At 42.6% G+C, this 17,213-nt stretch overlaps 1 protein-coding gene across 2 annotated transcripts in view; it reads left to right on the top strand.

Annotated features, from left to right (window-relative positions):
- The window catches only part of EIF2AK4 (eukaryotic translation initiation factor 2 alpha kinase 4), a 208,410-nt gene that overhangs the window by 74,250 nt on the left and 116,947 nt on the right, over positions 1-17,213 (top strand). For both annotated transcript variants that reach the window (XM_073610756.1, XM_073610757.1), the window contains 5 exons: positions 525-1,060; positions 4,903-5,009; positions 10,661-10,818; positions 11,973-12,394; positions 12,973-13,036. In XM_073610756.1, coding sequence (XP_073466857.1) covers positions 525-1,060; positions 4,903-5,009; positions 10,661-10,818; positions 11,973-12,394; positions 12,973-13,036 — 1,287 coding nt within the window. The remainder of the gene's footprint in view (positions 1-524; positions 1,061-4,902; positions 5,010-10,660; positions 10,819-11,972; positions 12,395-12,972; positions 13,037-17,213) is intronic.

Genomic DNA, 17,213 nt, shown 5'->3' on the forward strand with positions numbered 1-17,213 from the left:
CACTCTCCCAAGAAAAAAAAACAAACTCTAGCAATATACACCAAACTGAGCATGTGCAGCCTGACTCCACTAACTCTGTCTTATCTGGACATGTTTAGGGGCAATGAAAGAAGGGGAGGATCTGTGCATACAGGATCAAACAGAATTTTTACACAATATGTAGGATTAAACCCTTAGGTTCCACAGTGAGTATAACAAGCATGCTGGGTTTAGTAACTCATTAAATTTTACAGTGTAGCTCCATTGATCCCATTTAAGAAATTAACATTCATTTGGTCTTGTAACCCCATGTTAGCAGGATATATCATATCAGTGTCATAGAAGCATTTCTTTCCTTCAGATGTTTGAAAAATAAAAATCCTTCCTGTATTAGGCTAAAGATTTAATTAAAAAGTTTAGTTGAATTTCCTTGTGTTCGGTGATTTTTAGAATTGTGCAGGATATTTTAGATGGACTGTAGGCATAGGGTAATCCTGGTGACCTATTTCATTTCCTTAAATACTCTTGTTTAATTTGTCCATCAGATTCAAGGTACTGAGACTGAATTTAGCTCCCTCACCAAGCTTAATCATCCCAATATTGTGCATTATCTTGCCATGACAGTGAAGGAGAAGGAAGATTCCATTTCTGTCGGCATTGTGGTTGAACATGTAAATGGAACTAAACTTTCCAGCTTCCTTGCACGGGAGGTTCAGGTTCCTGTGGACCAGCTTCGACGTTACACATCTCAGCTTCTATCAGCTTTGGATTATTTGCACAGTAATTCCGTTGTACACAAGGTATTATGCGCCTCTTGCGTGCTGGTGACTATTGATGAGAAAGTCAAATTAACAGACTATAGCCTTTCCAAACGCCTGGCAGACATCTGCAAGGAGGACATTTTTGAGCAGACCAAAGTCCGTTTCAGCGAGGATCCTCTGCCAAGTAAAACTGGGAAGAAGGGTGATATATGGAAACTTGGCCTCTTGCTGCTGTCACTTAGCCAGGGGAAGGTGGTTAGAGAATATCCAGTGAAAGTACCCAGTGAGTTGCCTGCTGACTTCCAGGATTTCCTCAAAAAGTAAGTCCTTTTTTTTCTTTTCTTTTTTCTTTTCTTTTTTCTTTTTTTTTGTTATTGATCATTATGTCCCAGGTTACAGTACGCCTTGTTAACACTAGTGCAATTTCCTACGTCTGTGTCATGTTGCAATGCACAGCAATGGAAATCTCCTTATGCTCTATGGTGCCTGTTTACATCAATGCAACATGATGCAGTGCAATTTTTGGAAAAGGTGCAGGTGGTTCTTTTGGTGCAGCATAGTTCCTTTTTGGCTGCATACACTTCAATGGGAGTACATGAAAAACGCACATACATGAGTTTTTGGCAGGGTTTTGAACAACCAGTGTCCGCCAAGAAAACATGAAGCAATAAAACATCAAAATCACACTAAAAAATGCTTAATTATACAGCAGCACTAGTGTGAACCTTGAGTTGTATATATTTTATTTATTTGTTATGGTCATGCCTACAAAAATAAAAGTTTAAATTTTAAAGTGCACCTTGCAGTAAAATGCATGGTCTACTTATTAGGTTGAATATATTTTTATTCTCAAAGGTTTCAAAAGTAATATAAAATGAAATCCACATTGAAATTGTAAGTACAACTTGACAATATCCACACAAATATGGTAGTCAGTAAATATCAACATCCTAATACAAATACATTGATCAATATCATCTACAAATATGGGGATGTCTTCAGGTAGCCACCCAGAAAAAGGATCAAAGGTGTGGGCGACATATCGTCAAAACATTCACAAAAGTGGAAGACCAGTGCAGCGTCAAGTAACTTTTAATAAACATTAAATAATAATGCTAAAAAGATTGTAAAGAAATGGCTAGTACACATGGGCTGAATTTCGTGAGACATTGGCCTGTTCAATATAAAACGCCCGACATTCGGATGGTGTGTATGTGTAATAAAGTCAATATAGCTGTGAAAAGACTCTTCTGCCTTTTCTAGATGATTGTGAGACACATTTCTTAGTTCTATGACTGACTCAGCGAGAATCAAATAGTTTGATTTTATTTCCACACAAGTTACAAAAATACTTACAAAAGTTAGAGATTTAAATACAAAATAAAAGTAGGTTCAAATAAGATCAAAGATTGTAAGATAAAGTTGTTTGTTCCAAAAATATAAGTTCAAGACGGGCTAAAGATGGCGGAAATTTCCTTTGTCCTGAGAGCAGCTTTCTGTATGCAGATTTCTGTAGATATCTTAGAATTGAAGAGAAGAAGAAGAAAAAAGCCTTCCTCTGCATCCAGCTCTTGACTTAAATAAACCTGATCCCTTTGTTAAATTTTGCGCCAAACTAACCACTCCCATATTACTCCCATTATCACTTCCCATCCACTCCCCACAAGGGTGGGGGCTAGGAGTAAGAATTCCATTTGACCAGCATGTCTAATTAACACCGAAAGTGGGGGATGATAGTCAGCCTGCCACAGAATGAATATACACATAGTTTCTCAAACAGAATATCAGTAACATATGAATTGCTTTTAAGAAAATATAACCAGAAATATCAATCAAAATGTCTTGACAGCTTCCCGAAATTAAGAACTCAGCTCAAATGTCAACATCTGTAAGTCATTAGCTCAAAAGACCTTCCATCCACACATAATTACAGGGGATTTCATAACCTCAACTATCTACTTATAGGACCGAATTCAAATTTAGATATTAAGAATATAACAGTATGTCAGCCGATTTAACAGAAGCCGACTTCTGTCGGACAAGCATGCTGGAAAACCAGCAGCTGACTGGCTTCCGATCAGCGATCTCAGGTAATGGCTGAGTGTGCTGACCGGAGTGTTCTGGCGGGGGCTGTCCCAGCTTAGTACAGCTCAGCGGGGGGGAGATCGTTGTACTAATGTCAGACTGTTAGTACAGCGGCTCCAACCAGAGCTGTCAGTTTGGTTCAACGATGAAAAAAAACAATTAGTGTCTACCCGGTTAAAAAGGGGAGAACGGACGGAAAAGTGAAAAGAAGCAGAATGGTCTGCTTATTAGTTCAGGACCCCCTCCCCTGTAAAAATTACTACATATAGTAGTGGGAAAATGCACCTGTAAGAAAATAAATCAAAATATAGATTTGCGTTATGCCTTTCTTTTGTGCATGGCGCCTAGTGGTCACATGATCGGTAAGCTCCCAATCGCAAGTATGCACCGGACTGGAGGTACTCATCTTTCCCCAGGAATCTCGTGTTACACCCCCAAAATGCTTTAGATGGTTTAGTACATGTTTACTCCAACTTTTTTTTTTTTTTTGCTTTGCACATTTCTTAATATGTTTTAATGCTATACATTTTCATAAGCTTTAGGGCTTGTTCACACTTGACTAAATTTCTAATGCTTAACAAACGTTCCTATAGCGTTAGTACGGGTGTTAGACTGGCATTTTACAAGCGTTAATGACAAGTTAAAAATGTTCCCCAAACTCCCTATGGGCAGTTTTGAAGCGTTTGTTGAGCGTAAGGTGCGTTAAAACTGCTCCACAAACGCCTGTTCCATTTTAGTTAATAAGCTAATCTTAACGCCCCACAACTGCCTGCCAGAGTGTTTGCAAAGTGTTACCATAGACTTGAATGGGAGGCATTGAAAAGCTTTAAATGCCTCCTGACTCGACATGAGGCTTCAATTTTGAAGCAACGTGACGCTAACGATTAATGTTTTGATAGTGTGAACAGCATTATGTGCTGTCCATTGTATCATTTGCATAGACCTTTGAGGGGCGTTTTTTAACATCTCTCAAATGCCTGCTTTTATTGCCAGTGTGAACTTAGCCTAAGGCCCCATACACACTATTAGATTTTCTGCAGATTTTTGTCTTCAGATTTACCAAAATCATGTAGTGCAAGGGCCTGCCTGATAGCATACAAAATGAAACTCTAATGCCCCGTACACATGGTTGGATTTTCCTGATGGAAATTGTTCAATGGGAGCTTGTTGTTGGAAATTCCGACGGTGTGTAGGCTCCATTGGAATCTCCGTCACACAAAATTTGAGATCTCAAATTTTCCAACAACAAAATCCGTTGTTGTAAATTCCGATCGTGTGTACACAATTCCGACGCACAAAGTTCCACGCATGCTCGGAATCAAGCAGAAGAGCCGCGCTGGATATTGAACTTCACTTTTCTCAGCTTGTCGTACATGTTGTACGTCACCGCGTTCTTGACGTTCGGAATTTCCGACAAGTTTTATGCGACCGTGTGTATGCAAGACAAGTTTGAGCCAACATCCGTCGGAAAAAATCCACGGATTTTGTTGTCGGAATGTCCGATCGTGTGTACGCGGCATTATGGTTTGACTTTGTAATATATGGTTTTGGTAAATCTGAAGACAAAAATCTGTAGAAAATCTAATAGTGTGTATGGGGCTTAAGGCTCACTTTCACATGTTTTCACCTTCTTCCCCTCCTCTCTCTCATTATTTCCCCTCCTTCCAGCTTTGTTGTTTAAAAAACCCGTAGTGCTCTGTGAATCCTGTGTCATTTATTACATGTAAGGGACTCTGTCCCTATCCCCATGTGACAGCACAGGGTATCTGAATGGCCAGGCAGAGTACTGTTGCATAGGAAGGAGAACAGTGAGCCGCATTCTCCTGACGCCCAGAATTATGTCACATCAAACTGGAAGAGTTCTCAGCAGGGCTGTTCTTTACAGTTGGTCTGTTTTCCTGAAAACCAGAGGTTGGTTATTTACTTTAGTTTTCTCAACTCTTTTAAAAAAATGTTTTTGTCATAACTTTGATATTTGTGCCTTTTTATTGGAATACGGTGCTTTTGTTGTCTGATGAGAACATACATGTATATATGCATGACTTCATAGGAACTAATGGTATGTTTTTGTAATTAGTTGCGTGTGCCTGGAAGACAAGGAACGCTGGAGTGCACAGCAGTTGTTGGGTCACAGCTTCATTAATCCTCCTCCACAATGCTCACTCACTGAAGACAGTCCAGAGGGTGAGCCCAAAAGCAATATGACTATGGGATCAACAGAGAGGCTGGCTTCACTAAGCTCTCTTTATGAAAAGGCTAGTTGATATGCTGTCTCTTATGCTGACCCCTTGGTTCAATGCTTTGAGTCACTCTGAACAAGCATACAAAATATCACTCCTGACTTTCTTGATTTGCACACTCTGTTCCAAGTCTGTGACTGAAAGTATTGAAGTCAGTTGTTCAGTATAATAGCCATGCAAGCTAAACCTTTTATTAGACAAAGGTTGAAAGCACAGAATTGTATGGCCCTAGTAAACTTTAAGAACATACAGTGCCTTGCAAAAGTATTCACCCCCCCCCCCCCCCCCCTGGCTTTTTACCCATTTTGTTACATTACAGCCTTTAGTTCAATGTTTTTTTTAAAGTGTTTGTAAACCCTTACAACAAATTTTTTGCTACAGGCAAACCTATAATAAGACTTACCTGTACGTACCCTGGATATCTCCTAAACCTGAACGGTTTAGGAGATATCCCCTGTATTTGTATGTGCCAATGTCATCTGCACATGCGCACTGAAGCAATGGCATGTACGTGCTGTTGCTTCAGTTAGACTGTGCCGTTACCGGTGGCTCCCGCGCACATGTGACATCATCGCGGCTCCGGCCAATCACATCGCCGGAGCCGCGATACCCGGAAGTAACTCTGGGGAGAAACGTTGTCGGCCGGAGCGGTGAACGAGGGCCGCTGCGGGGGCTTCGATCTAAGGTAAGTAATACATAATGAGCTAGTATGCTGATCAGAAAACAATAGTCTAAGTTGGTGAAGTAAAATTAAAAAAATATATATACATAAAACTGTTTTTCAGAAATAAATAACTGATAATTGGCATGTGCGTATGTATTCACCCCCTTTGTTATAAAGCCCATAAAAAGCTCTGGAGCAACGAATTACCTTCAGAAGTCACATAATTAGTGAAATGATGTCCACCTGTGTGCAATCTAAGTGTCACATGATCTGTCATTACATATACACACTTTTTTTTTTTGAAAGGCCCCAGAGGCTGCAACACCTAAGCAAGAGGCACCACTAACCAAACACTGCCATGAAGACCAAGGAACTCCCCAAACAAGTAAGGGACAGTGTTGTTAAGTACAAGTCAGGGTTAGGTTATAAAAAAATATCCAAATCTTTGATGATCCCTAGGAGCACCATCAAATCTATCATAACCAAATGGAAACAACATGGCACAACAGAAAACCTGCCAAGAGACGGCCGCACAGCAAAACTCGCGGACCGGTCAAGGAGGGCATTAATCCGAGAGGCAGCACAGAGACCTAAGGTAACCCTGGAGGAGCTGCAGAGTTCCACAGCAGAGACTGGAGTATCTGTACATAGGACGACAATAAGCTGTACGCTCCATAGAGTTGGCCAGAAGAAAGCCATTCCTTTCAGCAAAAAACAAAATGACACGTTTTAAGTTTATGAACAGGCATGTGGGAGACTCCCAAAATGTATGGAGGAAGGTGCTCTGGTCTGATGAGACTAAAATTGATCTTTTTGGCCATCAAAGAAAACGCTATGTCTGGCGCAAACCCATCACATCACCCATAGAACACCATCCACACCGTGAAACATGGTGGTGGTAACATCGTGCTGTGGGGATGATTTTCAGCAGTCAGGACTGGAAAACAGGTCAGAGTTGAGGAAAAGATGGATGGTGCTAAATACAGGGATATTCTTGAGCAAAACCTGTACCGCTCTGTGTGTGATTTGAGGCTGGGATGGAGGTTCACCTTCCAGCAGGACAATGACCCCAAACACACTGCTAAAGCAACACTTGAGTGGTTTAAGGGGAAACATGTCAATGTGTGGGAATGGCGTAGTCAAAGCCCAGACCTCAATCCAATAAAAAAATCTGTGCTCAGACTTAAAGATTGCTGTTCACAAGCGCAAACCATCCAACTTGAAGGAGCTGGAGCAGTTTTACAAGGAGGAATGGGCAAAAATCCGAGTGCTAAAATGTGGCAAGCTCATAGAGACTTATCCAAAGTGACTTGGAGCTGTGATAGCCGCAAAAGGTGGCTCTACAAAGTATTGACTTTAGGGGGGTGAATAGTTATGCACATTGACTTTTTCTGTTATTTTTTTCCTATTTCGTTGTTTTGCTTCACAATAAATAAAAAAAAAAACCTCTTCAAAGTTGTGGGCATGTTCTGTAAATTAAATTATGCAAATCCTCAAACAATCCGTGGTAATTCCAGGTTTTGAGGCAACAAAACACGAAAAATACCAAGTTGGGGGGGGGGGGGGGTGAATACTTTTGCAAGGTACTGTAAGTGCCTTGTGGGAATAATACTCACTAAATTGTTCTGCTTCACCTTTGCCTCACAGCCGTATTGTACACATATAGATTTCAGGCACTATATGGAAAATATATAATGCTCCAAATAGTGTTATATTATTTAAAACCACTTTAAAAACAAAATAACAAGCCTTGGACGATTACTCACATGTTTGCGTGCAACAGCCTGCACCAATAATGCAAGTATCAGAATGTAAGCCCCTGTGTCACTGTGTATTGTAAATGTGCCACTCCAAGTATCTCTCACCCGCCCATTAATGATCAAGCACTACAGAACCTCCAGTATGTGCTTTGGCCTCATCTCTTTTGTCTTGGTGATGGACTTTATCCAGGGATGAGGCGGCATGTCACTTATACCTCTAAACCGCATACCTCGCTTTTTATTAAAGGGGTTGTAAACCCTCCTTTTTTGTTATTTTTATAAAAAAAAAAAATGCTTTTACTTACCTGCTCTGTGCAATCGTTTTGCACAGAGCAACCCCAATCCTCTTCTTCTGGGGTGTACCCCCGGCACTCCAGACCCCTCCTCTTCATTAGGTGCCTCCACGGAAAGCCACTTTCCCAGGGGGCACCAGTGCGGGCTCACTCCCAAGTCCCGCTGCAGCGTCCATTGACACAGACTGTGGGACTTTGCTCGCTCCCGTGTCACTGGATTTGATTGACAGAAGCAGGAGCCAATGGCTCCTGCTGCTATCATTCTGTCCAATGGGGAGAGAGACAGCAGCTGGAGCCACTGCGCTCGTGCACATCGCTGTATCTGATCGGGCTCAAGTAAAAAAAAGGGGGGTCTGGGGGGAGCTGCAGCACAGGAGGTTTTTCACCTTAATGCATAGAATGCATTAAGGTGAAAAACCTTGAGGCTTTACAATCACTTTAAACTTCTACACACCTGGTGTGATATTGGCATGCTACCAAGCACTATATGATGTGTACAATATGGCTATGAGATGAAGCCGATCCGATAATGGTTGTATTATTCCTTTGAACTGCATGTTATCTGAACTTTTAGAAGGGTCATATAGTGTGACGCTCAAGTGGTGGACAGTTTGCTGGTGTTTTGAAGATTTCCACATTTTTTTGAGAATGAAGATAAGAATGTTCGTGGACATTAAGACCCCTTTCACACTGCGCCGCCCATAGCGTTGGCAGTAAAACGCTGCTATTTTTAGCGGCGTTTTACCGTCGGATTTGCGGTGCATTTCGGCCACTAGCGGGGGGCGCTTTTAACCCCCGCTGGCGGTCGAGAAAGGGTTAAAACCGCCCGCAATGCGCCGCAATAGCGGTGTTTTGCCGGTGGCATAGCCGCGCTGCCCCATTGATTTCAATGGGGAGCAGCGGTGGAGGAACGGTAAACACACACCACTCCTTCACCGCTCCAAAGAAGTTGCTGGCAGGACTTTTCCTGACGGCCTGCCAGCGCACCGCTCCAGTGTGAAAGCCCTCAGGCTTTCACACTGGAGACAATGGAGCAGCTGTTTGAGGGGGAATTGCAGGCGCTATTTTTAACGCTATAGCGCCTGCAAAATGCCTTCGAGTGTACAAGGGGTCTAAGATGTATTCAATTTTAGAGACTTATTTTGTTTGCATATACAAAGATCACTTATGGTGTTTATGTGTGTTGGTGGTTATAAGTTTTATTTTCTTGTGATATTTATGTTATTTCCATTGAGATATGTGATTGCTGTGCTATCAACCTTTGTATAACACAATTTTCGGAGCACTAATTTAGCACTTTATTGGTGAGCTGCAGTATTTGAGATATATTGATAGTAGTGCAGTCATTTAAATTATAAACACATAATAGCCAGGCAGGTAGCATTTCCAGCCTGAGCTCAGAAATGGTAGTCCCAATACTTGTCTTATACAGTTACAAGTCGTGCAAACTGAAAACTGAGTATTATTATTATTATACAGGATCTATATAGCACCAACAGTTTGCGCAGCGCTTTACAACATGAGGGCAGACAGTACAGTTATAAAACAATTCAATACAGGGGGAATCAGAGGGCCCTGCTCATTAGAGCTTACAATCTAGGAGGGAGGGTCAAGTGATACAAAAGGTAAAAGCTGAGGGGGATGAGCTACATACATAGTTACATAGTAGCTGATGAAGAAAAAGTAGTTGTTAGGTAGGGGCAGAATAGGCTTCTCTGAAGAGGAGGGTTTTCAGGGAATGTCTAAAAGCAAACTGAGAGGGAGATAATTGGACAGATTTGGGTAGGGAGTTCCATAGAATTGGAGAGGTTCGGGAAAAGTCCTGGAGATGAGCATGGGAGGATGTGACGAGGGAGCTAGAGAGCAGGAGGTCTTGGGAGGAAGGAAGAGAACAATTAGGTTGGTATTTTGAGACTAGGCTAGTGATGTAGCTGGGGCTGAACTGAGCATGGCTTTGTTGTTAGTATTTTGAATTTAATTAGTTTGGGTGAGTGGCAGACAATGGAGGGATTGGCAGAGAGAAGTAGCAGACGCCGAGCGTTTAGTAAAGTGGATGAGTCTGGCAGCAGCATTCATGATGGACTGAAGGGGGGATAGACGATATAAAGGTAAGTCAATGAGGAGGGAGTTGCAGTAGTTGAGGTGAGAGATGACCAGGGAGTGAACTAGTAGCTTTGTGGTGTCATTGGTTAGAAAGGTGCTTATTTTGGAGATGTTGCAGAGGTTGAGGCGGCAAGGGTTGGACAATAATTGGACGTGAGGCCGAAAGGATAGTTCAGAGAATTCTGTGTATTCTTTACTTTACGGAGTTCCACCCAAAAGTGGAACTTCCGCTTTACCTACTCCTTGCGCCCTTACATGCCACATTTGGGGAGGGGGAGTGGGTACTTACTTTAGAGAGGAACTTCCTATCCTACTTCCTCGTTCCGCCTTCAGGCGACTTAAGCTACGACTCCTCTCCCCCTAGGCGGCCCCTCCCTCTAGGCAATCTTCTGGGACACGTCACAGGTCCCAGAGGATTGCCTGTCCATTGAGAGAGCTCAGCGCAACTCGCGCCGGGCCATGAAGCCACAAGCTGTCACGGCAGGGTGCCCACATTTCCAATGACGGCGCCGCAGAGAGGAGGGAGAGAGTAGCGGGGCTTCGGGCGCCCGCATCACTGGATCATGGGACAGGTAACTGGATGTTTAATAAAAGTCAGCAGCTATACTTTTTGTAGCTGCTGACTTTTAATAAACTAAAAAAAGAATGGAACTCCGCTTTAAAAACTGGTATTTTGCCAAAGTCCCATTTGGCAAATACATGCAATGTACATTTTAGGAGCAATATGCAAAAAAGTAGAATTGTTATGGAGACCTTTTTGTTTTTTTTCGCCCAGATTACACAGGAGTGGACTGCACAGAAACCGTCATTCCCCAAGTTTCTATATCAAATGCTTCATTCCACATAGAGTCACAGAGGCAGTTTTCTCGCTACTTCAATGAGTTTGAAGAATTACAGATGCTGGGGAGAGGTGCCTTTGGGGCTGTTATCAAGGTAATTTTTTTTTTTACTTTGTTAAAAGATTTTTAAAGGAAATACAAATATAGGTAGTTATATTGGATATTGATACACAATAGAAAAACATTCTAGCACTGGCTTATAGCATCACAAGCAATCGTCAATAAATTCCGTAAAGCCAAGGTCCAAAGTATTGTATATGGACATTAATATGTTCCAGCAAATCTAACTGAGTAGCATTTAAATTGAACATTTCGCTAAATTTTAATGGTTAATTCCCCGAGGTAATGTATAAAAAGACAGTGAATATGTCATCCAGCACTAGATCGAAAGTGGAATCAAGTAGATGACATCCACCTTATCGAAAGTAGTGTGAGTTAAACTTTAAATAAGAGTGGAAAAAAAGAGATAATGAACAATAGAGAGGGAGAAAGATAGGAAAGGGAAGGAGACTGGATGTGATCCCTCATGCCAGACCAGGCCAAAAAAAAACCCATATAGTGCAAAGGGAAGTGAAAAGTACATTTCCACATACAGAATTAGGGTGGATCCAAAAGATGCCAGGGACACCATATTTTATAATATTTAGAAATCGTGTTCTTAAGCCGAGCTGTTAAATATTCCTTGTTGTAGACATTGTGGATACGTTTGTGGAGATCTTCTGAAGAAGGTGTTTGTTGTTTCCACTTTAAGGTTTCATGTGCACTGGCAGCTCCTTTGTTTCCCTTTATTGCGGAATATCTCTGTGTTGCCATTCATTTAGGTTTTAGGCAGGGACCAGGTTGCAAAGAGTTGCCTTTATGTGTGGTTTTCCATATGCAAGCAGTGTTTTTATTGAAAACATTGGCCTTTTTTACTTTCAAGGTTTGTAAATTTTGATTGTATGTCCTAAATAAAAATTTAAATAGATTTTTCTGCTGGCTAATATTGTTGAATAGCAAAAGTAATGAATTGTCCCTCCCATTGACCACCTTCCAAATTTGCTATAAGCTGAGTGCTTATTTTAAATGTACAGTGCATGTCTTTGGTTAGCAGGTTAGACATAAAAGCCCCACAAAGATTTAGGCTAAGACTTTATTCATGCCCATTGCTTTGTCAAATGCACTAGCAGCCCTTAGAGTAATGATGAAAGTTATACATCTTTACTCCAAATATCCTGCATTATGTGCTTTCAACTTGCTTGCTTACAGGTTCAAAACAAGCTGGATGGCTGCTACTATGCAGTAAAACGAGTTCAGATCAATCCTGCCAGCAAACAGTTCAGGAGAATTAAAGGCGAGGTGACATTACTGTCTAGACTGAACCATGAGAACATAGTGCGATACTACAATGCCTGGATTGAGAAGCATGAACTCCCATCTTCTGCCACTCCTAAACCCCCTGCAGTATGTGGTGAGAAGAAGGTTCAGGTAAAGACGGAGCAGGCTGTGAAGAATGAACTGGGACTGATAGATGATGTGGAGGCCAATGCTCCAGCCCCAATCATGAGCAGCTCTGTTGAGTGGAGCACCTCCTGCGAGCGGTCCTCCAGTGCGCACGGTAACACCTCCGATCAGGACTCCAGTGATGAGGATGACGATGATGAAGAGGGTGTCTTTTCACCATCTTTCTTGTAAGTCTGCTGTTTGTTTTATCCTGTTGTATTTTCCTTTTGTAACACCATTAGAACAGAATGGAAACTGGATGAAGTAGATCCCAACAGCATAGCTTACTATTTGGTCTGAACTTTCTTAAAATTTTTGTCTTTATGGAGTGTGTAGGTTTTTGTTGCTGGCTGGGTCTATGATTTTTCTTTAACACATATCTAAACAACACCAAACCAAAGTACTAACCCTTCCCCATTCAGCCAATGGTTGGTGTAACGGTACCTAAAGGAAACCCTTGCACAACTGACACGTGCATAGGAACTCCAGGCAGGCAATATCTTGGTGGGAATTGATAATTGGTTATTACAACCCCCCCCAATCCAGTTGCCTAGTATATGACATTGGAAAAGCCATTACATTAACCTGCAGGTGAGTATTCTGAGAAGTCAAAAGTAAGTTATATTGCCGTCCAGGGCCTATATAGAAAACGGTACACTCTGCAGCATGTTGAAGCCAAGCAAATGGAGTAACTCACTATTTGAAAAATTATATTATTAAAACTATTTATCCCAGCCCCCCTCCTTTGTTATCCTCTTTCTTCCAGGCCAGGAACGGACTCAGATAGTGAAATTATTTTTGAAAATGAGGATGAAAATAGTCCTGATCAGGTAAAGACTATGTTTTTATAGGAACTATTTTATCTTTTGAGTAAGAAAACATGTATTCTTATAGGATCTGAAATTAAAGTTTGTAATAATGTCAAAGCCCTGAAAAATGTATTTGTGCAGTAAATTAGGGAACAATAGGCTATCGCCATAAAATTCCCACACTCCCTAATGTATTTTTCCCCATGCTGTTGATGATCCTGGGGTTTCTATTGAGCCTTTTATGGGGCACAGCAGTTGTCTTATCCTGAGAATACAAGGAATATCTCTCTGTTCGTTCTCTTCTCTTCTCATATACGTCAGTGTAATCCCAACCCTTTCTTCAGAGATTTATATTGGGTTAGTATGTCTAGGTGCCACATTCAGTGGGTGTATTGAACATAATCCACCTTCATATACTAACTCGATGGATATGCTGTCAGCTGTTAGTAATCAGCTCTGACCGGCTTCTTTCAGCACATGAGGATTCTCAGCCCTTTCCAGGTTATTTACATGTAGGTATGGCTTGCATGTAGACATGAAATAGATGCAGAAATAATGCAGGAGAAACGTAGTCCTGATAGGCAAGAAAGGATGAAAACCGTTAAAAACAGTATTTATTTTTCATACATCATGGGACAACAGAGTTAGGCTAATATTCATTACCTGTTGGGTTATACTTCATTTCCAGGTGAATGGACACTGGTAGGCCAAAGGTCTTTAGACAGGAAGTGATCCCCTATATAACCCCTCAAATACAGGAAGTACTTCAGTTTTTTACCAGTGTCTGCAAGGTGGATGGCACAGTTTGTTTGAGCTCTCTGAGCTCCAGGTCTCTAGTTCCACAAACGGTTCTTAAATGAATCAAGGGGGTGACCGATCAGATCCATTTGACACAGGCTTTATATGCTTAGATAAATGGTACCCGAGCCTCGCAAAGAAGACTCAAGATCCTGCGAGGTTTTGCCTGTAATGCGGCCTCCGGGTGCTGGACCCTGCGAAGTGGAATCCTGGGCACCACAGAGCTAAGGCATTCCTTAGAGCTGCACAATTAATCATTAAAAAATCGTGATCTCGATTCACCCCCTCTGACAATCTGTCCTGCTGAGTTTGCCGATTCTTTCATATAAACAAGTGGAGAGATTATCTGCTCACTCAGCTGTCCAAAAGAAAGCATCTGGGCAGTCTGCCAAGTTTAGAACTTGAAACATTGTAACTAACTTCCTTCTTAGATCAAAGGGATAAACTTCTCTGTGTAAACAAATAACTGGGCAATCTGCCAAGTTTTAAACAACCTGTAAATGCAGGAAGTTTAACCACTTAATGTCTATTTCTTTTTCTGACACTTCTTCAGTTAAAATCAATATTTTTTGCAAAAAAAATTACTTGGAACCCCCAAACATTATATATACACTTCAATAAATAATAATAATAAAAAAAAAAAAACGAAACAGTAAAGTTAGCACAATTTTTGTTGTTTTAATGTGAAAGATGATGTTACGCCGCGAGAATCGTGAGAGAATCGTGATCTATCCTCTAAGCAAAAAAATCGTGATTCTCATTTTAGCCAGAATCGTGCTGCTCTAGCATTCCTGCAGGGTGCTGTACAGGTCCAAGGGAGTGGACCCTAAACATGAAAAGGGTACCCAGTCCTTGAAGGTCCTCAAGTGACAGGAACCCACCATTAAGGGTGAAGATTGGGCTCTTAATTTATAAGCTGCCCTGCGCCTGAACGGGTAAGTGAAACCCCTTTATTTAATAGTGTGGGGTGTCCCAGTAATTGTAACAATCAGTCAAGCTAGCTAGAGGCTGGACACCTGTGTGCGGTGACCATACGGGGGAGTTTTGGGCTAGCTGTGGGTGGTTGCAAAGTGTACCTTTTTTGCTTGTGTCTGGCAGTTTTTTACCTGTATGATGGCGCACGACGGTGCGCCATTATGCCTTGCTTCACCATGGCGCACGTGCGTTCAGAAGAGTGCCGCTGTGCTCAGCAGTTTGGCGGCCATGGCGCACATGTATTCGCAAGAGCGCTGCTGGACTTAGCAGTTTGTTTGGCAGCCATGGCGCATGCGGCTGCGCAGTAGCCTTTATGGGGGCGTACGAAGATTTGCTCCATACGCGTATACAGCCGCGCCCATTCGCCTGGACCTCGCCTGTGCATGCGCATATTATTTAAGCTGTGTATGCCAAGCATGCGGTGCTTCCAGAAGGCAGCTAGTGGGAGACAGAGCAGACACTGAACAGGCACTTGCAGCAGTTCATTTCTCCTTATCCCGGTCATGTCACCAAGTGTTGCTTGGCAGGCTAAAGGTGCTTAGCAGGATTGTTGCATAGGGGCTTGGTGAGCCCTATTAAAAGGTCTCCCTTCTGAGGTGTTTTAGTACTACACCCAAGTACTCTTTTTATGGCTAGTAAATGTCTTCAAGGAGTGGGGACTAACACTACAGGGAAGGGCACACCTATGTCATCAGTAGTTCCTAATGAACCTAGTTGTATCCCTAGTGTTGTATCCCCTGATAGACCAGAGGCTTCCGGGCAATCTGAGCCGCTGCACCTATCTGGTATTGTGCCTACAGTCAACACTGCTGCTTCACTCTTTATCACCAAGGATGGACTGTCCTTGGCCCTAGTCAGGTTAGAGCACAGGATTGCTTGCATGATGGCCTCCATCCTGCAGGGTGGAAGGAAGCGTGACAGATCCCCCTCCCTGAAGCCTCCTAGTTTGGAGCAGGAATGCATTGAGGACGGGGAAGAGCTAAAAGCTCAGGATTCTGTGGATAGCCTGGTGGATGAGTCTGCTTCCAAGCAATCTGGACAAGAAGATATCCAGTTGATGTCTTCCTTTCAGTCTCAGAGGCTTTTCATCCTGACTCTGACTGAAATGGTTCGTTCTGCCTTTAAGTTGCCTCTTGCAGAGGTGACTAAGCCCCCCTGGTCCACTTGGGATCCCTGAGGCCTCTTCAGGCCGCACAGGCTTCACCCCTCACCCCCTGCTGGAACAGGCGGTGTATGCTGATTGGGAACATCCTGACAGGATTTTGTTCCTCTTAAGAGGTTTTCTCTTTTTATATCCCATGGATGAAAAGTTCGTTAAAAAAGGGAGCATGCCAGCTGTAGATGCAGCAGTCTCTTCCTTAAACAAGAACTTAACTTGTCCGGTAGATAACGCACAGGGCTTGAAAGACCCTGTTGACAAGAAATTGGAGTCATTATTAAAGCCTTCCTTTTCTTTGGCAGGTTCACCTATTCAGCCAGCTGTTGGAGCAATTGGTATCTGCCAGTCCGTATAGGATCAGGTCAAACAGCCTGATAGGCCTAACCAGGAGGATGATCTGCCTGAAAATAAGACAGATATTCCTCGAGTGCTTGTGTTTTGCTGTTGACGCCTTAAAAGGATTCAATACAGCAGGTTTCTCGTTTGGCTCTCTTGTCTGTACATATGCGCAGACTTTTGTGGCTTAAGAACTGGTCAGGCGAGCTTCCTTGTGAAAAGTTATTGGCAGGTCTCCCCTTTCATAGGGAATGTTTATTTGGTGATCATTTGGACAAATGTATCCAAAAGATTTCCGGAGGGAAGAGTTCTCTACTTCCTGTGAAGATAAGCACCAGGCGTCCCTCGTTTAAAACTTCAGGGACTGCTTCCTCAAATGTCTCAAATGCCAGGGCAGTTCTGCCGCCAACAGGGTGCTAGGGCCAAAGGCAAGCGGCAAGGCCAGGGCCAGAAAAAGTTCCTCTAAACCCAGCACCAAGCCCTCCTTTTGAGGGGACGCCCCCACTCCATTGGGTGGGGGGAAGACTGCTGCACTTTGCGGACATTTGGAGAACAATAATTCAGGACGAGTGGGTCACCTCAATTATATCCTGCGGTTACAAGCTGGAGTTGCAGGGGGTTCCTCCTCAGAGATTTTTAAGATCCAGTGTTCCCTCAGATCCTCCAAAAAGGAGACTTATTGCTTCAGGTACTACATCATTTAGTGCATCAAGGAGTGATTAAACAGGTTCCTGTATCCAAAACAGCGAACCTGTGTTACGGTTAAAAAAACCAAACGGGGTCACAAGGCCCATTTTTGGACCTAAGATCCCTCAACCAGAATCTACTAATCCAGTCCTTTCGGATGGAGTCTGTCCGCTCAGTTATAGCCTACCTCCAGATGGAAAATGTTTTGGCCTCCATCGATCTAAAGGACACGTATTTACACGT

Source organism: Aquarana catesbeiana, linkage group LG13 (assembly GCF_042186555.1).
Source record: "Aquarana catesbeiana isolate 2022-GZ linkage group LG13, ASM4218655v1, whole genome shotgun sequence".
NCBI classification, from domain to species: Eukaryota; Metazoa; Chordata; class Amphibia; order Anura; family Ranidae; genus Aquarana; species Aquarana catesbeiana.